This window comes from Excalfactoria chinensis, chromosome 1 (genome assembly GCF_039878825.1).
Source record: "Excalfactoria chinensis isolate bCotChi1 chromosome 1, bCotChi1.hap2, whole genome shotgun sequence".
In the NCBI taxonomy this organism is placed as follows: domain Eukaryota; kingdom Metazoa; phylum Chordata; class Aves; order Galliformes; family Phasianidae; genus Excalfactoria; species Excalfactoria chinensis.
Window position 1 is genome coordinate 62,937,106 of NC_092825.1, and position 24,118 is coordinate 62,961,223.

A 24,118-nucleotide genomic window follows, 5' to 3' on the forward strand; every position below is an offset into this window, starting at 1 on the left:
TTTCCTGAGGAATGCTCTCAAATAAAACTTCCGAAAAACATTTTGGTAATGAGGAAAAAGGGAAGCACTGGGACATGAAAGAAAGAATGACTGTGTATGTATTTAAACGCTCTTCATTCTGCATATTGAATCCTTTTCTCTTTTAAAATTGAATGTGATGGTGAAACTAAACTCTATTAAAGAACAGTTCCACTGGCAAAAGGGACAGTCAGAAACAAGTCCAAACAGCTGAAAGACTGAAAACAGGTCTTTATTGTGCATTTCCCTGGGCAGTGATTAGCAGCTATCCAGCACTAGAAATGTATTTTCCACAGAGATTTCTACTAACATTTGGTATTAGTTTCCTTGGCCATTTGTCCATCTTATTTAAGCACAGGAGTTCTTAAGATCATATAGAAAGCAGTAAAATTCAATAGAAAATAATAATGATAGTAAAATATCCTCTTTAGGAAAGAAATACATTGAGTTGTTGTAGCAACTAGTGCTCTGAAGCTGATGTCACTGGAGACCAGCCATACATTGAAACATGAATCTGATTTAGTAATAATAAAAAAAAAAGTGGAAAAAAGAGGACACATTGAAAGGGTTTAATCATTGGATTTAAGTGTAAGATTTTTCTCAGCAGACCTGTTTCTGCCAAAGACTACACTGATCAGGCCATGAGGAATATTTCTTTCCTTCTACAATACTAGATTGTACATTAGATTGTATACTGTTTTATTAACTGTGTCCCTCAATCTTTCAATTTAAAGAAACCAAGAATGTACAGATTTAACATGTGGAAAATACTTTGAGTCCTTTATGTGCACTTTTTCTCTCTACATAGCATGAATTTAAGTAAGTGACTTTGATAAGACTTTTGTGTTTATTTATACCATTGCACTATTCAGCAACTGAATGGTTTTTTGAATTGCTGCCCACTACATGATATTAAATAACCCATTTCTTGCCCACTGCCTACGCATTAAAATTATGTATGCTTTAATTAATGACACTTCGCTTGTCAAAGAGATACTGAGTGAAAAATATCAAACCTTACGATTTTGTTTGAAAGAGTACCTCTTCCTCTCTGTATAGTAATATTACCTTAAATCATACTAAGGAAATTGACACAGAAACCCCACAACCAAGAAATAGCTGTTAAAAGGCAGAGTTATGGTTATCACCTTGTCTTCTGAGCCAGATAAGTTGAGTAAGAAAGATTTCTGCTCTCAAAATTATAAAAGTAGAATTGTTTTGTATTATTTGATTTCACTGTAATTATATGTAGAGTAATTACAAGAAATGTATCATGGCTTATAATAAGTGGAAATGAAAGAGCTGAAATAGAAGGTCATATAGTATCAATTCTGTCGTGCAAGAGCATTATGGGGGAAGCATCCCTAGAGGGAGAGAGGAAAGCTGTAGAGTGCTATTGCTTGCTGTTTGTCATAGTAAAGATGAAGGAAGGTCAGGGTGAGAGATGGGCTGACCTTTTAAGTCTTCTCCATTCCAGGGAAGTACCACAGCACACCCATCAACTTCCTGCTTTATCCTCTCACACCTTACAGTCCCTCCTTCCATTAAGCAGTGTTCAAACCATGAGATGATTACTACTTTTGATTCACAGCTTTTTTTGCAGGAGTGGCTTGGGTCATTAACAAAATAATGAGTTTCTTAATGAAGGCATGTCAATATTAAGTGGTTTAGGCCTTAGATAGTCATCTGTTCGTGAATTTGGATTTTACCATTGTGTCAAAAATGAGGTCATGGCACTTGCCTTCATCTGTATGCCATTTTAAATCCAGTGTTTTTTGTATTAGATATGTTCTATTTCAGAGATTAATAAATAGTAATGCAAGTTATGCATCAAAATGATTTTTACTTGGGTTTTAATATGCAAATATGGAAAAATCAACATCAGGTAAAGGAAAGAGTGTAAAGATGCATCTGAATAACTTCATATGAGAAAAAATACCATTTAGTCCTGTACAGTGGCATCAGCCTTGCTCTTGCCACCCATTTCTTCAACTTCTGGGTAAAAGACACTAATGAAATCTTTGAATTCAGCAATACATTAAATCTAATTTTGCTTCTGATTCTGCAAGAACCAACACGTAGTCAATGAAGTGACCCACTGCAGTGAGTAGGCTCACACCCCAACAGCTGCATTACTTCAGCCTAAGGGCAGGAACTACTACTAATAGAATAGTTTTTCTTTCCTAACCTGGAAACTGCCTTAGGCAGCTTTATAGCCAAATGTTTTGTGAGAATACAGGGAAGTTGGTCATGCTGGCATCCTTTGCATGAAAAAATTCACACCAATACCTCTGGTGTCAGAATAAGTCCAAAGGCACCTCGAAAGCACTGAGAGCAGGGTGGGGCATTCCTCCTAGCTAGCAGGATTTATCTGTCAAGGGGGAGGAAGGCTTGCTGCCCATCATGAGGTGTAATACAGCAATTTATTTCTGTGCCGAAATCCATCAACTTACAGAATTCACAGAAGTTATTAGAAAGGCAGTTATGGATAATTCTTATTCCTTTCCTGCCCCATTCCTACTTCTCACACACTAGTGCTTTGCTGTGCTTCCCTTTCTTTCTTGTACTCATAGCATATGCGTTGGTTAATAACGTTAAGATTTGCAAAGTAACCATGTATACGTTAAAAAAAATTCTGCTCTTACCAGAAAAATCCTCCAGATTCTGCACAATTCTTCTTGCTGTCATACTTGTCACTCCATTTCCAACAGCCTGAAAAAAGAAAGAGCTCCTACGTAACACAGAGCTGGCACAAACTGTCCTATTTACTGCTCCCTCTTCCTCTGCAGCTGTAGTTAATATTGGACCTTTCTTCCAGAGTTCTTTTGATGGCAGTCTTTGATAATGTGGCAGAAAGAATTTTTATCTGGTAAAGCACGAGCATTGGATATACCAAAGTAATTTGGGGGGGAGAGAGAGAGAGAGGGAGAGAGAGAGAAGGAGATGGGTTAGCAGGAACTTAGGAAACACAGCCACTCTAGTCTCTTTAAACAGAATGTGGAAAATCAGGAGGAAAATATATGCAGGTAACTTCTGGAATGCTGATGTGAGAAATGGTAAGGGAAGCAGACTTATTTTCATCTCTGATTCTTTATTGCATATGAAAAAAAAAAAAAAAAAAAAGAGTTCTTTATAATTTGAATAATGTCACTAATATATAACAGATCAGCTAACTGTAAAAACCAGCCCACATGTGCAGCTCAAGAAATTATCCTACATGCTGTCTTTTAAAACACATCAGGAAGTCTCACACCTGTTTTCCTTTCACTGACAAATGTTTCACTGAGTAGCTTAATGCTATGGCAATCAGCTCTGGTCCTGAGCTCATTGGGAAAAGCATTAAACAAGCATCTGGGAACGGTATGCTCCATCATATGCTGTGAGGCGGCATCGGTAATTAATGTAAGTTCATAGGCTTTTCAGTTTGAAGGGTGTGACTTTGCAGATAACTCTTGGTACATAGCAGTGACATTTGGGAGCAAGTTGCTATTAGCCAGCAAATACGCTGAGTGCAATATGTCATGTAAATCATTAGTTGTGACAGTCACAGGTTGGTGGCGGCCTCTGCTGTAGTTCTTGCTTATCTAGGAAAGGTACTACACAAGATGACTAGGTGCTTATGGGCTGTGGCATAAGAAATATAGCATTTACATGAACTTTAAGGTGAAATATGATGGTCTGGCCCAGACAATGGTCAACCTACCTCAAAAGCCAATTTTCTGTCCCCTGCTGACTTTAGTCTCATCATTGAACATATGGCTAAATCAACCTAACAGTGGATCTTTTCCATCTACCAAATAAATAAATAAATAATCAAACAAAAGAAGGAGTAAATTATTTTGAGTTTTGCTCCTGAGCTGCAACTGACTTTGATTCGAAAGGGTTCTTTTGAGAGTGGTCTTCAGACCTCCAATGTAGCTGCCACTTGAATGACAGTGGCTTGCCCTTAAAGTTCTGTTTCTGTTGTAGGACCCCAACTAATGGATTGCTGCTGAGTCTGCAGCAGCCATTCTTGCATGAACTCTTAGACGTTTGTCTTAAAACAAAATAAACAAAAACCTGGAATGAATTTCTGTTTGTGTTCTTTTTCTTTCAGATGGCTTCTTCCTTTTTCAGTTGGTCTGTTAGTGCAAATGCCTTCATGGCAGAATTGCTGTGTGAATAACTTCCATGCTAAGTGGCATAAGCCAGAGTACTCCTCATTGTACATCATCCTCAATGGGCAAAACTGATGTTACTGCTTTCCCCACCTATGCGTGCTTTTTCTGTAATAAATCAAATATAAAGGAAGGGTTCCAAAGTTATTTTAGTTACACAAATGAATAAATAATACTGCTTTTTTTTTCCCCCTTAGAAGTATCCAGGAGATGTTCCCTAATGCAAAAGGTCCTTTTGACCCACATCCTTCCAAGTTCTGCTGGAGGTGTTTGTCTCTTACCAGTGCATTTTGTTGTTTAGTATGTGGTGGAGCGGGGAAGCCTTCAGAAGCACATTACTGACATGAAAACAGCTACTGTCTGTATTATTTGGCAGTTTGAGGCACTTCTCTGCACTTCAGTTTAAAAGGCTAAGCATGTGTTCAATTTGGTAATACTAAAAGACTTTATGATGAGATAAATTTGAGATAGGTGCTGGTAGTAACACCTGGATTCTCTTGCAAGACTGAGCAGAATCAGAAAGCTTCCACCTGGAAAAGCCTTGCAATGTAATATGAAAAAATCTTTATTCAGTTCTCTGAGCTGCAGTTGAGTTTTCCTGGTGTTTTCTGCAAGCCAAGGTGCATTCATACCAACTATTAACTTGTTAAGGATTGTCTCTGTATTACAGCGAGCTAATAAGTAAGTTTTTCTAGACTATAATTCCAATTAAAGCTTTCCTATGCTAATGGAGTTAAAGGAATACGTTTTTGTTTTTGTTGTTGTTTTTTTTTTCTCTGCCAAAATAACCTTTTGTTTTCCTCTTAAAAGATCACCAATATGAGGGTGTCCTTTTCTGTGATAGGTACCAGTGTTTATACACTGCTATAAGGAATGAGTTACTACTGTGGAGTTCGCTGCTGTGTTCAGGCAGGATGAATTTTGATATGTACTGCTATTAATTGTGTGAGCTTCTTGCACAGTAAAGAGAACAGTAATATATAGGGCTGGTATCATCCACTGCAGAAAAAATCTCAGGTAGAAATCAAGAAGAAACATCATTCAAAAAATCCTGTGTCAGGACTGCTCTACCACTATGTCTGGCAGTGCAGTGAGCTCAGCAGTGAAGGCAAAGCATTTGGTCTTCAGAGCAGGGGGTAGGACAAGTGTGCTGTCTGTCTCCTCTGTGTCTCTTTTCCTTGGCATGCATCTTCTGTTTTCTGTTTCTTAAGCAGTTTCCAAGCACCCCATAAAAGCCACTTCAAACTCACTGGGAAGGTAATCCCTGTATTACCTGGCTGGGCAGGTCTCCTTGCTGTGTAACTTTAGGACACGTTTGTGTCAATTTAGGGAACTGATATAGAGAATGGGAACAACATTTTCTTTTCTCATTTTAAACGTCACTGCAAGGGAAAATAGCAGATTGTAGTTATATGAGGACATATATTTTTACTTCCCTTAAGATAGATGTGGGGAGGGGTGGGAGAGAGAGAAAGAAATGGCCAACACATGTGCTAATTGAGGAATCCAGTCCCTCAGCAGAGTGTGCACCACAGGGAGCCAAGTGTTTCTGGAGGAAGGGGGACTGATGCAATTGAACGTGTCATTTTTGAAGGACGTATTTATGTTGTTGCACGGCAGAAGTACGTTGCATTCTTATATACACAGCAGAAGAGGTACTTCTAAACAAGTCGTGGGCAAGAAGCTACTCATAAGAGAGTTGGAAGTTAAAAGAATCATTCAAGCACATCCACGGTCTGGGAATGTAAAACTTGAACTTCTTCGAGCAGTTGACATTAACTGCATGGAAAATAAAAATTAGCCACACTTCTACTTGAGAAGCCATGTAGGAGATCATTTCAGTAAAGATGCTCATACAGCTCCTGAAGGGCATCCTTTAAACAGCTCAAAGGTAAAGAACTGCTCAGAGTTTTGTCAGTTTGTAGTGAAGGGAGTGTTGCTTTTTGCTGCCGTCTTATTTCACGCTGAGTAATTTGTTCCTTCGTCACCAATCTCACTGAAATTGATAGAACTGCTTCTGAAGTACTAGAGGTGGGTGGAAGATCAGCATTCACCCCTCACTGTGAAGTGTTATACATGGATGCCAGGAAATGTAATGAAATACTTACTTTGGAGAGAGGAAAACTAACATGAAAGTTTATGCTAATAAACATTTAATGAGCAGCAGCAGAAATGAAACTGGTATATGTGTATAAGAATAAAATAACTAAAAACAATAGCAGCTATGCTTGGGGCTTGTGCCTGTTGAAAGTATGGGTTTGTATTACTTGAGAAATACTATGGGTCTGCTGGATTGAGCAAGAATCATGTGAGGGGGAAAACTCTGAACTCTTAATTTAAGACTGTATCAAGATGTATGAGCATCAAGGGCCAAAATAAGGTCTTGTGTGTTATCCTGATTCTGAGATTTCATTGGCTTTGAATGCTTACCTTTGCAACCTAAGTGTTTCCTTAACTTTTTTTTTTTCTTTTTTTTTTTTTTATTTATTTGTAGCTATTTATTTAGTGCCATTTTACAGAAAATGGAATAAAAATGCAGTCGTCAATTGTTTGCGGTCTCGATTTACTTAAGTCACGCAGGATCTAGTAGCAAACAGTAGGGGTAACTGTTAAAATCTTAGCACTTAGGTAGCTGTGGTAACCACAGTAGGTTCCTAAGAGCAGGTAGGAGACCACAATTTAAGCGGAATTGTTAGTTACACTTACAGTGAATCTAGGAATGTTGGGAATCCCTCCTTAGCTACGCTGAATGTACTTCTTTGTGCGACTGCATTTGTTATGGTCAGGTCACAAAGAAAGCATATGGATCTGTGAAGATGCTGGCCTATGCTTTCCCATCTTGATTCCGTTCCAAATTTAACAGCAAATTACTTTTGATAAGTCATTTAATGTCAGATTTTCAAGGATGCAGAAACAAGGAGAGACTTGGAGAGGCACCTCCCCAAACTGGAAATCTCTACAGGCAGCTCTGTGTGCCTCAGTTTCCCACTTGCACAGTACATTAGTGGTATGTCACCTTCGCACGCTGATTTTCATTGTGAAGTTTTTTTGGGCCTACTCTCCTTTGTGTCATTTTAGTGACAAGTATGAAGGGTCCCTGATTTTGGTTTGGTCTCCAGGTAAAACTTAGTTGCAGTATCAGCTACTCCTAAAGTACTTTGCCATTACAGAAGATGATTAAATGTACTCCTTGGGAGTAAGAGAATCTTTGTTTTCTTGGCCTGTTTGGACTCCTGTTTATCCTCTTCCTTGCTCCAAATTATTTGTGAGAGATATGTGAATGGAAGTACAAATTCCTTGAGCAGTGAACTGATTGTATAGGGTCCACAGCTCTCACAACATTCTGCTTATTTCTTAGTTATTTTGTATATGTCAGATTCCTTTTCTTTGCATAACATGCCTCTACAGTGTGTCGTGCAGTACAAGAGTACTTCTGGTTAATCTGATATGTGGTGTTGACATTCAAATTGAAAGTAAGAGCAGGGCACTGTGTGATCAGTTGACATCATGACAATAATATGTGTAGTGAAAAAACAGCCCCCGGGAAGATTGTATCTGTATTATCCAGTTTAACATAATAAAGTAGGTAAGAAGTTATGAGGTGAGATTGTAGCTCATTAAATCTATTGAATCTATTGTGAGGATTTAAATTAGAATCTTTACCTTCAGGAAATTACAACTCAGGGTAGATAATCATGCAGAGAGACTCGCAAGTGGGGAGTCTTGACAACTCTGTGCATTTTTAGACTGCTAAAGATGCATTCTTTCTACATATACATGTCCATTAGCAGAAAAAAACAAACCAAAGGGGCCTAAAGTAGCTCTAATTTGTAGTCTATTACATTAACATTAAAAATGAAGAAGTCACTATTTAGAAAACTTTGGCAAGTATGTGAACTATGTCACAAAAACCAACAAACAAACCCAGATCATTTCTGAGAGATGTTAGCTGACATAGTAATAGCTAAAAATAAAAGAATAAAAAGGAAAATACCTTTTGCATAAAAGTGCCACTTGAAACAGTTGTATCCTAGCAATTCTAGGTAATAATAATAAACATACCAAAAGTTAAAGTGTGGTAGTTAAATAAGCCGTAAAAACGAGGAGTAATTTATATTGCATTGTGTCAGGTAATCGGATTAAAATAAAATAATAATTGTGCTTATTTGTATTTGGGAGAAAATGAAGTGTAGCTGTTTCAGTGGCGCTACATACATTCCATCCTGGAATGAAAATCATATTGTTTTGACTGCGTTATTTCTGTATCCATGCAAACCATCCTCATCACTCTATAGTTCTTAGCCTCCTTTACAAAACTGGGGTTGTGTTATTGAAATTAGTGGGTCTGAAGGCTCCATGGAGAGAGAAAGGGGAGCAGTGATTTGAAAAAAAACGAAAGTGCAACAGTCAGATTTAAGAAGAAAGGGCATTTTTTTTTTTTTTTTTTCCTGGTAAATGTTTTCCTAAATGGGAATTTTTCAGTGTGGTGTTTTGCTCGTGTGTTTGGCAGTCACTTGGAATCAAGTGCAGACTTGTGCTACATTGTGGGCTTGGCAATGACAATTTGTGTGTGTGTGGTGCTTTAGTTATATTAGCCCTGGAGGCAGAGTTAACACTTGCAGTGGGACAAGAGTATTTGCAGTCATCAGAGAACTTTGCAGTCAGCTTCAATAACATCATTTCATTTTTTTTTCACTTTTTTTAACATTTTTTTTGGCAGCAAAGCTCTTAGTAGAACCATCTGTCTTTCTATTAGTGTTTTTGAGTCCTGTTTTGAAGCTTCTTTGCTTGGCAAAGTCACTTTCATCCTTGGAAACCATTTAAAAAAAAAAAAGTTCTGTGGCTTTTTGCCGAAGAAGAGTACTATGCAAAAATTCCACACGGCTGTTCATTTTTGTTCTAAAAGAATACGGTTACTTTGTCTTCGTCTTAAAAAAAAAATACAAATAAAAAAATCTCAAACAGGAAAAAAAAAAAAGGAAGAAAAAGCAGACATTGAACAGTTAGTTCCAGGGTAACTGAGTGTTTATAGAGAAGAAATCATATTTTGTATGTTTTTCATCTTCTGCAATACTGCTGAAGTGCATATGCCTTCTAGTCAACAGGATGAGAATAAAAAGAAGAGCATGGAAGAAACAAAAAATGGATTGAGTTCAATGAGAGGAGTTGCTGCATCTACTCTAGCTTTGGTCCCAATCTTTATCTCTCACTGCAAATATATCCATCAACAGCGCTCTTGAAATCCATCCTTGCAGATTGCTTCGGACTATAAGGACGCAGGCAGCACACATGTAGGCGTTGACAGGTCCTGCAATAAATTAAGAGGTTACTATCCCAAATTTCTTACACTTTTCCACTTTGTGGCAGTATTGGCTGATGTGAGACATCTCCTAGATCTTCAAGAGATCAGATTAAAATAAAATTAAGTTAAGATGCTATACTATGAACTGTGGCAGCCAAGGAGCCAGTTCTGCTATGCAAACAATAATGGAGTAATACCTGCCTCTGGCTAAAACTACTTGTCAATCAACACCCTGATTTTGTTTGTTAAGGCAACAAACCGCAAACTGCACTTTAGTCTTTGATAATGGATCTGTACCTCCAGTGTCTCAGCTTCACAGCGCCACTGCAAATCTAAGATGATCTCTCTTAAAAATGAGTAATTCTCTGCTGACCGATCTCCAGAAAAGTTGTTTTTGTCAGCGTGGTGTTTTTAAAAAGAAATGAAAACCAGCCATTTAAGAGTTTAATCTAGCAACCCTTGTGTTTCTCATCTGTGTGAAATACAAAGACAATGTCCAGTTCTGCTAGTTAAAACCCCTGCAAAATTTGGTAAAAGCAATAATATTAGGTGCCGTGCTGTGGCATACTTCCAGTTTTGATGACTAATTTCTGCATGTCTTAAGTCCCCTGCAGTATCCACTTACAACATAATATTTTCCATTTCCTGGCTTACATGGTTGTGTACAGTTGCTGTGCAAAGTTGAACAGCTAACACTTCAGACATAGCTGTGTTGTGTTTGTGAATAAAGTCTCCTTTTCTTACCATCTGAGATTTTTATCTTTTCACACATACCTGTAATTGCACGTATATGGACAGAAAAAAATAGTAAAGACAGTGCTGTACATTAGTTTTTCACACACTCTTCTGCATGCTTGGATGTTTGCATTTGGGCTCAGTCAAGACAAAAACTGCTATTTGAGACAAAGAAACTGTTACACAATACAGTAAAAAAGAAGAAAAGGCCACCTTGCAGTTAAAGAGAATGGAGGTATTGTGAAGTGTGGGGGCAGTAATTAATTGGGATGCAGGTATGCGTCAGTGGAGTCTTTTGATTTGTTTTGGATTGATGTGATTCATATGAATTGCTTTGATAATTATGATGAGGTTGAATAGTTGATGCATAGGAACACCCCATTATGGAGTAGCGTATCCAAATCTGACCTCTCACAAGAGAAGAGAGCGAAAGCACATAAGCAGATATTTTCCCCCTGAAAAAATTCCACGTTTGATTTTCCCTCTCCTGTTCAGCAGGTCCAGGGTCAGCTGCCTCCATTAATGATTCCCGTATTCCCTCCAGACCAACGAACCCTAGCAGCAGCTGCTCAGCAAGGATTCCTTCTTCCTCCTGGTTTCAGCTACAAAGCGGGATGCAGTAAGTCCTGTAGACTTTTTTAGCTGGAATTGGGTTCAAGGCACAATTTCTTGCAAGTCTGTATAAGGCTCTGATCTGATGGACAAAACCAACAACTTGTACAGATGAGCTTAAAATGCAGAAGTAGCCTGTGTTGAATGAGAAAAGACTGTCAGAGATGAAATATGTTTCAGCGTTAACAGCAAAACATTTCAGAGGAGAAGTAGATTTGTGCACCTTCTTTCTGACAGATCTTTCTGACAAGTGAATGCTCATGACCACACACACATACATAGATCTGAAGAGAAGCTATTTGAAAGTTCCTGATAAATTTCAACGCCGTTGTAAGAAAATATGTTTTTTCCTGAAGCAGCCTGCTTACTATTTGTGAACTGAGGGCCTATTCTAGTCTCTTTCTTCACACAGAATGCACATTAATCTCAACAGGGGTTCTGCACAGAGATCAAAGATAGCATATGCCTTTCAGTTTGATGGACTAGCACAAACTATATTTATGGGAGACTAACAGAAAAAAATACAGCATCTACTTTTTTTTTTAATCTTTGAAAGATTTGTATTGTTCTCTACACTCTCCATATATATATATATTTTTTTTTTCTTTAAGCTTTCCATAGAATCTCGTGTTCCTGTCAGCAAGATGGCAACAAATGCAAGTTAAAGATTAACTGAGGATCTCCATTTCCATGAATAGACTTAGCTGTAGCATGAATTTCAGTCATGTTTGCTTGTATTTGTGCTTGTATAACTCTTCTGAATCCAGTTTCCTACCCAGTTATCTAGGATTTGCTTGCTCTACCATTTTCTGCCTCTGTTGTGTGTGCTTAGCTTTATTATATCCATGTCATCTGTATCATTCACCAGCCCACAAATTCATCAGTTGTTTGAGTAACTCATCAATTGCCACTGCAGCAGTTTCATAAAAATCGTACTTAAAAAGATTCCTTTATTTAACTGGCCTGGACAGTGATTTTAGATTTCTTTCAGTTCCCATAACATTATAGATATTGTACCTAAGTGAGAAAGTTGAGTTGCTTTGGCCACAACTGCCTTTTCCTAATGTTTTACAGACTAGGACCACTACTGAAAATTGCTGTTCAAAACACTTTATGTTCCTCAGCAGCTGCAGTGCCAAAGCATAGACTCATTCAGTTCTTCCAGTGATTTCACACTCATTCTTTCTCAAATGGGAGAAGCAGTGATTCACATTACAGAATGCTTAACTGAAAGCCGCACTGAATATGATGCTACCATAACTGTAGGCCTGGAAATGGTCAAGAAAGCATCCTGTTAGATATAGCTGGCAGACTAAGTCACTTCCATGTTAAAGAAGTCTAATTTTGGATGGAAAGAGTTGAGGTTGGTTTCTTCCTTCTTTTTACTGCATGTGCATTAATTGTAAGGCTGTCGTATAGTACCTCACATCCATGAAGTACATATGACATCACGTATTTGTGTAACCTTGAAAATGAAAAACAAAAAAGAGCAAAGTGGTTGCTGCTCTTGGCAGTAAGGCTTGGAATTAACAGCATGCCAAGGTCTAGGACTGAGCAGAAGCCAGTGGAAAAAGGCAGCTCTGTGTTTGGTGATTCCCTGGCATGTTTGACTGAATTTAACTGAGAAGCTGAGGAAAAGTGATAAGTAGTCCAAAGGATTTTTCTTTTCACTCACAGTTTAGTGTAAACAAAAGCATATACCAATTTAGCTACACCTAGAAAGCTTGTAGCAAGGAAGAAAAAGGAAGTGCCTTAAAACTATAACATGTTCACATCAAGTAATGTTTTTGACAAGCCATTAAAACATATTTCTCCCACTTCTCTGCTTGCCCTTCTGTTTATCGGGACTCTTGGCAAAGATGTGGGAGACTGAAAAACAAAGAGGTTTGGATAGCTTTTTCTAAAGCACCTGAGTGATTTTGAAGACTAAATCTCCATCTGAAAAGACACTGAGATCTAAGTCTTAAGGATATTTAGCAAATGTTTGTACTGTTTATACTCTGAACTTCAATGCAGTTACCTATGCTAGCTTGAAATGAACTAAAGTTGGTACCGGTGAAGCAGTTCATCGGAGAACTTAGAGGAAATCGATTTGCTCAACTTTTCAGCACGTGGAATACCTAACTTTCACAAAATTCACTTTTACAAGAAAAACCTTCCTGTGAACTTCTGAGGATCCCATTACCTGCATCTTTATCTGACTGCAGCTGTCAACAACTTGCACACAGGGACAACAAAAATCTCCATGGGACAATTCATTTCCAGTCACAAATAACTAAGACCCATGAAAATCAGTTCTTAGAGAAATTCAGATGGAGTTTCTCAGTAAAAGAGACTTGAAAGTTTGAAGGAGAAAGAAGGGGAAACTGCCATGACAAATAACCTGTATCTTCACAAATAATTACTCATGTTCAGTACCTTGGTTATGGATAACTAAGATGTCCCCTCGGCTGGGAACACCTTCAAAGGGACAAGGCGTTTATACTATTATGCGCCTTGCCCCTTTGAAAAATAACTTCTCCAAAATTGTGCCTCAAATTAAGCAGCAGGTCATCTGAGGCACTCAGACCTCTAGTCAGTTGAGCTATTTCACACCTCATGGGTTACTTGCCTCTTTCTGCCTGCAGGCCAAGTGACTGGAGAGATAACTGCCTTGTGTTGCTCATCTCTGTGCCTCTAACTTCTGGCAGCCTGGCCTAGCTTAAGCACTCAATAACCTGCTTCTGTCCAAACTGGGATAGCAGTTGAAATTCTGTTAAAATTGCTTAAACTAAGCTGGCTAGATTTAATGGAAACATGTTGGGAAGCAATTAAACAAGCAATGGTCACAATGGTAACCTTTGGCAGAGGGCTGTGAGTGGAGATGGTGGCCTCTTCAGCCAGCACAGCTGCAGCTGGAAAGGAAGGTGTGATCAAGCCTTGAGGTTAGTGAAAGAGGAAAAGTAGTGGTATAGCTAGGTATTCATTGTTTTTGTCTCATTCAGCTTATGTAATGAAGCCAAATTCATTTATTCAGTGCCTTTTGATTTACCTGTCCATCTTAGAGCAACAGAGGGTGAGATGTATGTCTCCCAGTCCTTTCAAAGAGTGTGTGTGGTAGGGTTCCTCACTCCTTGTTTCCCAATTAAGTAATGGCTTAATGAGGGAGAGACTGTGGAACAGGAGAGTACTGTTTTCGCCGTGCATGCTTCCTTTTATGAAGGTTGGACTGTAGATAAGACAAAAATAGTCATAGCAGGTCATAATGGGTCCATTTAAATTTCTGTCATGACTAATACACAAAGAAGAACAAAAGAACAGGCACGATTGTACCAGTACTTTGTACCTATGTACTTGGCCAGATTCCGGTTGTTTGGCACTCAGGGATCTTCTGATGCAGCAGCTTATCCACTTAGGCTCCTATCTGACTGGAAATATTTTATAAGGCTGAAATTCTAAAGAGAACACAACAGTATCAATCTCTAATACATACTCAGTAAATTAGTCACTTCTCAAATATTTTCAAAATTGGATAAATATAGGGAGGAGATGGGTAAATATTTTTTCGATGGCTACAAGGCAGGTCATGATTTTCAGCTTCCAATTCAGTGTAGTAAATTTTCTCTCTTTTTAGCCATAGCAGATCATGCTTGGGAGTGGTTTGGTTTTTCATTTTGTTTTGTTTTTTAAACAGATGGTTTGCATTACATAAGAGACAATTTACACAAGTTGACACTTCCCCTTTTTTCTCTATGGCATATTGTGTAGTGGTAAAGTTGGCACAAAAAAAGGGAGGAACTTCTATTAGGATTACATTTATATTTGAGAAAAATATGTATGATGTATGGTTCCAGTTAATTCTTAATCTCCACACCTAGACAGAATTGAGCGTAAAATATTAAATAATATTATAAAATACCAAATGCTATTATTTACAACTACAGCATTTTTTCTTGTGAAAAAATAAGTATGCGATATGGCTATATTGTCCATTATCAACAAGAAAAGCACCAGTTACCTACCTATTTGCTATGTGTCTATTCACTGTGATATTTGGTATTTAAATATTTTAGCTTTTATGCAAACCTCTTTATATATTATTACATGCACAATGTGTAATGTTTTTATATTTTTTAGATTTAATTAATATTTGTATTATATATAATCATATATGTCAGATAGAAATTGCTCAGTAAAGACTGTATGCTTCAAAATGAAGTATTAACAAAGTGACCTGTGCCATGTGCAGCTGTTAAGAGTTAATCCCAGTATCCTACATATGTTAATAGATTGGGTTTTATGGGGAGTGAGCTCCTTCCATTTCAGCCTGTGCTGAAACCAAACAGCCAGGATAGTGCATCTCCCAAACTGCTGAGAAACTTCTCCCACATTTAAGCTATGCACGCAACTCAGGTTGTGTGACCCTTCTCATTTGTTCTCACTAAGCAGTGCTTAACCCTATTGTTTGTTACTGCTGCTGTTGCTAGTTAACTTCACTAGTGATACTTGTTAGATAATACACGACTCCCAGCGTTTTCACCATGCTGACTGAAATGTCAGTTCGACTGCGGTCTGAGGAGCTGTTGCTGTTGACTTCACCAAAGTCAGATTTCACACCAGATGATACAGATCTTCTAGGGCCACTCTTAGAAATAATTAAAATTTATTTAGAGCTAATTAATATTTGCGAAGAGCTTTGAAAGCATTAAAACAGTGTTAAGTGACAGAAGATAAGTTTTGTATTGTGCCCTTGAAAGAAAGCATAGTTCCACCTCAGAGGGGGCTGCTCCACAGTTGCAGCTAGCCTGATCCTTTTATGATTGCCCATGTGTAGGTTTGTACGTGGAACATTAAAGTGAGATCATCTCCTGTATGAGTGGTAATAAAGGGAAGAAAATAAAAACTTGTGAAAATGAAGAGGATTCTTCTGGAGAACGACTGAAAGGAGAGGCAAAAGGGGTTAAGTTGGGAACAGCAGTAGATTTGCAAGGCGTAAAACTGCCGCTCTGCTACACTAGAGGGCTTGAATCCCGGGAGTTGGACTCGATGATCTCTAAGGTCCCTTCCAACTCGCACGATACTATGATACTATGATATGATGATTTGTTATTCTTCAGCCAATGTCAGCAGCAGAATGCGTGGAGGCAGAATGCTTCCCCATGTCTTCTGTGAGTATGCAATTGCGGCAGTGTTTACTACTAGTTTTCCACTAAAAGACACTGAATTCTCCAAACTTTAAAAGAAGATGGGTTCCCCCAAGTAGACGGTGTAAAGTAACATTTATTTTGGAAAGTGTGCTCCATTGCTTCTTTAAGTATTTGATGAAGCCTTTAAAAGCACGTGAAATGTTGACTAGCTACTTAGCATAGTGGGCACAATGTATTGTCTTTGGGTTTTTTCAGTATGATTTCAGCCGTAGAACGGCAGATAGTTTCTTCTTTGGAGGATAAAAAAACACCACTGTTGGTTTTCTACAAAGAGGTGTACAAGAAATTGAATTAAATGAGGATTTTAGGATTTGTTCTCTTTTCTCAAGAAACAATAGTTAGTAATACCACGTTTCAGAAGGTTCTTAAAGTGGTATTTAGATCAAATGTATTTTCCAAGTTATTCACAAACTCTCATGAAAACTTCTACGTAGTCCTTTGTTTGCTGATACCTAAGTTATTTTTATGGACATATGCCAGGTTTTAGAAACAAGAACTGTTTTTACTTGCCCATTTCTCCTCTCCCCAGTGCATAATTTGTTGTAACAAATCATATTGTGTTCCCGGTCAGATGTCATCAACAAGGGGCTTTCTGAAAACACTTTAATCACTATTTCAACCATATCCAATTAGGGGGGGGGGGGAGTTGGGAAATGTGAATATACAATAGGTGCATTGTATGTTTCTTACATATCAGCTTATTGCTGCTGGAAGTGCTCTAAGTAAAATAAAGCATACAAAGTTATTGATGAAATATCTAATTACCTTTTAAATTGGCAAAAATGTGTGAGATGAACGAGCCAAGACTAATACAATTAAAATATGCTGAATTTACTGTTCATCTGTATTCTGAGCAGTATTTCCTTCTCTGATAAAAATGAAACTCGCAGTTAATTGGTTCCTCATACAGTACAATAAAATTAATGTTTAGGAGTTAAATACCATAAACTTCCTCAGGGAAATTTGCTGATGTATCTCTGTTTTTTAGTTAGTCACATGTTTTATTGTTAAATGGACTATCATGTGGACTGTCTTATAATTTTTTATGTACTCAGTGTCCATGTGTCTGGCTTCTGAAGAGGCTGAGTGCTAATTTCTGGTTTAACTGTGTCAGCTGTATCAGCTGACATACAGGTCATTGACAATCACCAAATCACAGGAAAAAATATTGACATTGCTATGCTTTTATCAGAACAACAAAAATAGGAACCATGTGTTGTGAAGACCACATACTGTAGCTTCTTTATAAAGATGCTAGTCATCTTTCAGGGCTACTGTTTATGCCTTAGAAAAGACTGAACATATGACTAAACCCTCATCTTCCCCCCAGGATAAGAAAAGAATAATAGCATTGTGGATAGAAACAGCGAGAACGAGGAATTTTTGGTAACAACTTTGCCTTTTAACATACATGAAAATGTGTCACTTTTGTAATGCTGCAAATGCAACAGAAAGTATCAAAACTGCAAAAAATAACACAGCTGAAGACTATTTCTAACTGTAAGCATCCCATAACCCTTAAACCTATGTGTGACTTCTCACACTAATGCTAATAAGAACAAAAAGGACAGGCAAAATAATGGTCCTGAGAAAGCAGGCTGATAGTTTCAGCTTAGTTTCTAGTCCATAACTGATAGCCTGATGCTTTAGCACTATTATCCATAGTTAGGCAACCAAATAAAAGTCCTGATTTTTAAATTTATGGACATGTACAAATCTTGCTGGAAATATATTGGTTTTCCTTATTACTCAGACCTTTTGAATAGGTGTTGTTTATTCAGCAGGTTTAAAACAGATATTTGGGAACCTTGGAAATCATCGCAGGGTTATTCTGGTTGGAAGGGATCTCAGGACGTCTATAGTTCAACCTCCTACTCCTGAGCAACCTACTATAACAGCTTGTTTCAATGTCAGACTCCCCCTATGGGGAAAACCTAATTTTCTCTTGATTTAGTTTCTGCCCATTGGCTTTTGTCCTCCAACCAAACTTTGCCATGAGGAGCCTGGCTCTGTCTTCTTGTCGTACTCATAGGAACTGCAAGGCTACTTTCAGATTCCTCCAAAGCTACTGCTTCTGCAGGCCAAAAAGATTCTCTAAAACGTGAAAGAAGCTGAACTCCTGTAGCTAGCTGTTGATCAATGCTGTCAGAACTATCCTCAGTGAAAGCCAGGAAATTGGTTTAGATTTCATTTTGGAAAGCACTAGTGGTATCTTCTACATACACATTATTGTCTATCTAAATCCCTAATGCCTAGAGCCAGAAGCTGGGGAACACTGCCAGAGTTACTCTTACTGCATGTTCACCACTGCACCAAAAAAACACCCAAAAACCAAACCAAACAAACAACAACAACAACAAAAAAGAAGAGGAAAATAGTCTGAGGATGGGAGTAAAAGAGTAAGAAGAGATACACGACTTACCTGTCAGTTACCCATCAGCTGTGATTGTTCATTATAAATATATTTAAGTGATAAATTGAGTGTAAAATTATTGTGGTTTTTTGTGGAGCTTATAAAAAACAGGGAGAAGATAATGTAGGTTCTTTTTCATTCAATAGAATGTACTATAAGGAGATGTTTATTCTGGTATATTTGATAGAATTTAGATGAGCGTTCTGGTTTTGGAATATAAAGATTTGCTTTTGCTTCTTACTTGTTAGGTTCTTTACCCTGCTTTTATTTTTGTTCTTCTTTTATGACCTCTGACTTCTTTCACTTTCTGTCCCTGAAAGTAAGGCAGGGGGAAAACAATAAGTAAAGTAAATCAAGAAAAAAATAACGGGAAATAAAATGCTGCTTGTCCTTTCCTGGTTCTTTTTTCTTTTCTTTTTTTTTAAGAAGAAAATTTCAGGATTAAATTGGAGAGCTCTATTGTTTCATATAATCAGGTTCAACCTAAAAAACTTGTCAAAACATTATAATTTAACGTTAGCATGTAACTTGATTTATATAGCAAGTAAGACAATTGTGCCTGCTCTGAAACACTCGCAGCCTGTCAGGAGATGAGACAAGACACTAGGGGGGATTACACCTTGAAGGAGAATAAATGAGATGAGTGACAGAAAAAAAAAAGTCTTGTGAATTTAGGTGAATGGTGCAACACACATAATGTTAGCTCCTATGTTTTCCTGTCCCTTTAACAAAAACTATTAATTTTTTTTTTTTTTTTAACTTACTAAACTCCTTTGATAAAATTTTGCAAAACACATAAATTCTTTAAGAGCCCCTGTTGTACTTCTGCAAGTACACAAATCATTTAATATCCGTGAGCTTGATAGCTAGTCAGTTGAAAATTAAGTTCCTAAACACAAGGTTGTTATTTTGTGTTTTGGGACATGATGTCCACTTGGCTCGGTACCACAGTTTTCTTTTGCAGAGTGTTTTCAGTGGAGGACGATGGAGAGTTCATAGAAAGAGTGTTTTAAAAGTGAATGTACTTCATGAAAAATGCTCTTGTAAGCAAGATCTTAGAAGATTATTTTGGGCAAGGATGAAGGTGTGATTTGAAATTGAAAGAAGTTGCAGTGCATAAATTATCAAGAAAGAAGCTCTGGGTATGTTAGCGGAAGATGGACCAGAGAAGGGATAAAGAAATAAAGAATTGGCCAGAATGGAGGATTCAGCCTTGCCTTCTTTATTCCCAAAGTGATGGCTGGCTCACAACATTCTCCTCTGCTTACAGTGTGTACCAGTACCTCTCAGATACCCTGTCAGCTCATCCAAGCTGACGCAGCCTGTATGATTAGTTACATGCAGTACACCTGTACAAACTTATTTCTGTGCTTTTCCACATAGCCACACTTGAATAATTCTGTTCTTCGAAGTGAAGTCAGAGAGTAGCTAGGAAATAACTGTGTATTAGAGAAGGATTTGTAAGGTAACGAAATAATTTTTGTCTTGTTCTTTGAATAAAAGTCACAGTCTTTGACCTGCTGCAGATTTTACCATATAGGAAAAAACAACAACAAAACTCTCTGTGCTTTGTTCATAAGAAAAGGCCGCACTTAATAAGAGATGGAATGTGAAATAAATGCACAGAATGTTTATTCTGATCCTGAAAGATTCAGAACGGTGCGCTCCTGCCTCTGTGTGTGTTAGTGTATTAACAGAGAATTTTGTGAATTGAAACGTAATATAGTTGTTTGAGAATTTATTGATCTTTCCAGTGATGGAAGATTGTGAATGGCTTGGGAAAGAGGTATTTCTAATAACTGCATGTCTTGCCTCACATTCCTGATAAATTCCCAGAGTTTGGGGGAAAAAACTCACCGCTTAGTGCTTTCATAAATGTAAAAATAAGATATTTACCAAAGTATTAAGCAAATAGTTAAGAACCACATTTCCCAGACTTAGAAATGAACTACAACTGCCCAGACAAAAATGTGTATGATATGAGAATGAATTTAAGGATATCAAAAGAAGTGTCTTGTTTTAGAGTAGTAGCAGAGAACACACAGATATATTTATTAGAGGAGACCTGAAGTCTTAGTACATTGAGAAGATGTGATTCCCAGCGTTAAGTGATATCTTTCAGTGCTTGGCCCCCATGTTGATACAGGGCCTGGCTCCTTCCCTGGGAAGGGCACTTGCTGACGAGTTACCAGTGGGTTTTCCACTGGGTTATTTCATGATGTCAGGCAAGGCACAGCATTTAAGCATATTTTTCACTGTTTTGTGTTTTGTCTCTTGTGGATGGTAAGCTCTTCTGGACAGAGATGATCTTTGTTAGAAGGCAAACAGAGTGGAGCACAAACCCTGATGGTGCCTCTGCTCATCACTGGGCCTTGTTCCAGCTCCATTGCTGCTGCTGTGATATCTGGATTGTGGGAGCAGTGATGGGAATGTGCTGTGCACTAGTTGAACTTGTAAAAAAAAATGGAGCACAGATGGGGTGTTCTTCTCTTCATAAGAACAATTGCTAAAGATAAGCACTAGATAGCAGAGGATGTTACCAAAGCATAATTATAGTGGTTTTTTTATAATATTCATAATGGGCAACAGAAGCCATTCAGATTTGGTTCATGGTTTTGTTTGTTAAAAGGATCTTGGAGCACCAGAAATATGTAAAACCCATTAAAGATTGAAGTGACAAACAATCTACCCAATAGACAGGAGAGCCCAACTCTACACAGTTTAGTTTTAGGATGAATTTGAGGTTTTTCTTTGGAATTATACTTCTGAGAAACTATACTCTGTGATTCTGTGTGCTTGATCTAACAGTTGGCAGCCCTGCCTGTGGCAGCGGGGTTGGAAGTACATGATAGTTGAGGTTCTTTCCAACCCAAACCATCCTATGATTCTACATAAGCGCACATTGGTACAATAGGGGCGTGCTTCCTAGATTAGTCTTTTAGGAGTCCCGGAGGCATTCCCTAAGCCACCAAAGCCAGTGGTACTGAGCATATGTGCATGGTTGTGTGGTCTTTAGTATGTTCTTCTCTCATGAGCTGAGATACGTCTACCAAACAAACCCAGAAGGATAGGAAATACCACAGCAGATTAGGGTATGAGAATCTGCCTGGCTGTTCAGGGAGTTGGGAATAGTGGGATTTATGAATTGTGCATGAGACTGTGGGAGGGTGGGATGAGGCTTATATAGATGTGTGGAGAAATGAGGAATGTGAGACAGCACATGGAAGCTAATCTTTTAATATCTGTGTTTTAATATATATTATTTGTAACTGAAATTTTTACTGTGAGATAATATTCTAGTGAGCATCGTTTCCCTTGTTCTTTTTGCAATTAAGAAAATAATCATGTCATATTCTTCTATGACTGGTACTTTAACAAAATGTCCTTGTGTAGAGAGGAGCCTTTCAGAATGATATTTGGATTAGCCTTTGAGCTACAAGTGGCATGGAAGAAATTGAACATCATTCACCCTAAGTCTTGAATCTCCACCTGTTTCTTCTCCATGTCTTCACATCATTGCATCAAAGCCCATTGCTTGGGTCACAGGATAACTCTCAAGAAAATTTCATGTCAGAGAAATGTTTCATTCAGTCCACGATATGAAATGGAAAGTGAAGAACTCAGTTAAAGCAAAAGGGAAGGGTAAAATAATCAAAAGGGGAATAAATAAATAAATAAATAAATAGATAAAAGCAACCAACAATGTACAAACAAACAAACAAACAAAAAAAAAGCACACCACTAATCAGGAAATCTGTGTCCATTAGTAATAAATAAACAGAGAAGTATGACCTGGTGTTGGTGCCAGGGACATTTGTGAATGAAGGTGCCTGTGTTGAACTGTGGATTCCTGTTACTTGGCTTCCTAGACTTGAAAAAGACCGTGAGTCTTCAATCAGCAAAGCATTATTTAAGCTATTCTTACATATAAGTATACATGCTTGTAGTTAAGTATCTAATAAAACACTTTCTCAGTCCAGTTCTTTTTCTGTACCTCCATCTCTAGAAGTTGTGGTTTTTAATTTGTAGAAGGAGATAGAAATCCATGAATGAAAAGACTTCTGTAAAGAGCATAGTGTTATAAAAGGGAGAAAATATTTTTTCCTGAAGAAGTATACACCAGCACACGTTATTTCTAACATTTTCAAACATGAGATTTATTTTTTTCCTTTTGTTTTCTGATCCCTGTAACTTAGGCTTGATACTATTATAACTTCCATTCAGTAACTGCTAATGACGATTGTACAGAACAGCCTGCATCACCTTCTTAATTTGTCTTTTTCCACATTAAATTTCACTTAAATAAAAATGATGAGAACTTTTAAACTACCTCTCTAATAAAACATGCTGAAGCATTTAGCTAGATTTTCTTGATAAAGCATCTTCACTTTTTCTCAATTCAAGAAGCTTTTTTAGTGTTGCAGGAATCAGACATGCTAACAGAACATAATAGGGACAAACAGAAGGGCTCTGTTGATCCTTATTTGTGTGGAAACAATCATTTTATCACTTGGAGAAACGATATAATGCATGTAGCTTTCTAAATGTTTATTTTATTATTGTTGTTTTTTACCAGTTTTCTTAATAGATTTGTTGGGGAGCTAGTAAAAAGTTTATTTTAAAGAATCAGATGAGTGAGCAACCAAAAGTGAATGCTCCATAACATTAAAAAATGCCTGTCACCATCTAAACTTTTGCTGTCTCATTATGATTCTCCTTCATAAATGCCTGCACCTTTTTCTTCAGCCTTTACGGGGCCCTTTATCTCTTGCTGCACAACGCAGCCCTTACTAAGCCGAAACAGATTTCTTTCAGAAGCAAAACTGAATCACAAGTCATGGGGTGGAGTTGGTGCGGGGATTTCAGGGGCTTGTCTCTGATGCACTCCACATGCTTTTTCCTGTTACAGGATCAAACCTTGAAAGTGCAAAGCAATGTTTTTTTTCTCACCTAAAAGCAAAGCCTTTACTGAGCGGAGTGCCGCTCCTGATCTGTGTGGGGCTCAGTTTACTAACAGTGACCAGAGTTTGGTTAACTCCATATTGCAGACAAGCTTGTAAATTTGTCCCCTTCTAATGCTGTGATCTTATCAAGGTTGTACTGTTTTCCTTTCCTTCTCTTCCACCCCATCTTCTTTCTTTCTTCCCTTTTTTTTTTTCTTTTTCTTTTTTTTTTTTTTTTTTTTTTTTTGAAGTGCAGCCTTCTGATCAATGTGCACTTTTTTTTTTCCATTTCCCTAAATACATCATGAAAAAGGATGAGGTTTCCGCCTTAATTGCTTGTGCCTTTTATTCACATTCCTCTCTCAGCCAGAATTGTGAAAAGAGTGTTAGTAAAAGGCTGCACAATAGAGCTTTTCATTAGGCCTCAACAAGGCACACAAAAGAAGGCTTTTGGAAGGAGTGAATGCAGGACTTTAATTTGCAGGTGGAGAGCAGATAAAAGGTGCTGACGCCTCTATTATTCTCTTACTTAGGTGACCCCTACCCTGTTCAGCTGATCCCGACTACCATGGCAGCTGCTGCCGCAGCAACACCAGGCCTAGGCCCGCTCCAACTGCAGGTAAGTGGCAGCAGGCCGCAGGTGGGCTGTATGTGGCGTGAGCAGGGCTGCTGGGCCATGCTCTCCATGCACAATTTCCATCAGAGACAAAACAACTGTCAGCCCACGTTCATTTTCCTTTCGCTGTCACAGA

The 24,118-nt window shown here is 37.9% G+C and overlaps 1 protein-coding gene across 13 annotated transcripts in view; it reads left to right on the plus strand.

Moving 5' to 3' along the window:
• SOX5 (SRY-box transcription factor 5) overlaps positions 1–24,118 on the plus strand; it is a 642,538-nt gene that overhangs the window by 535,384 nt on the left and 83,036 nt on the right. For 7 of the 13 annotated variants that reach the window (XM_072349118.1, XM_072349139.1, XM_072349101.1 and 4 more), the window contains 2 exons: positions 10,708–10,831; positions 23,900–23,985. In XM_072349118.1, the coding sequence (XP_072205219.1) occupies positions 10,708–10,831; positions 23,900–23,985 (210 nt within the window). The remainder of the gene's footprint in view (positions 1–10,707; positions 10,832–23,899; positions 23,986–24,118) is intronic. The other 6 variants (XM_072349148.1, XM_072349110.1, XM_072349080.1 and 3 more) reach the window with 1 other exon arrangement.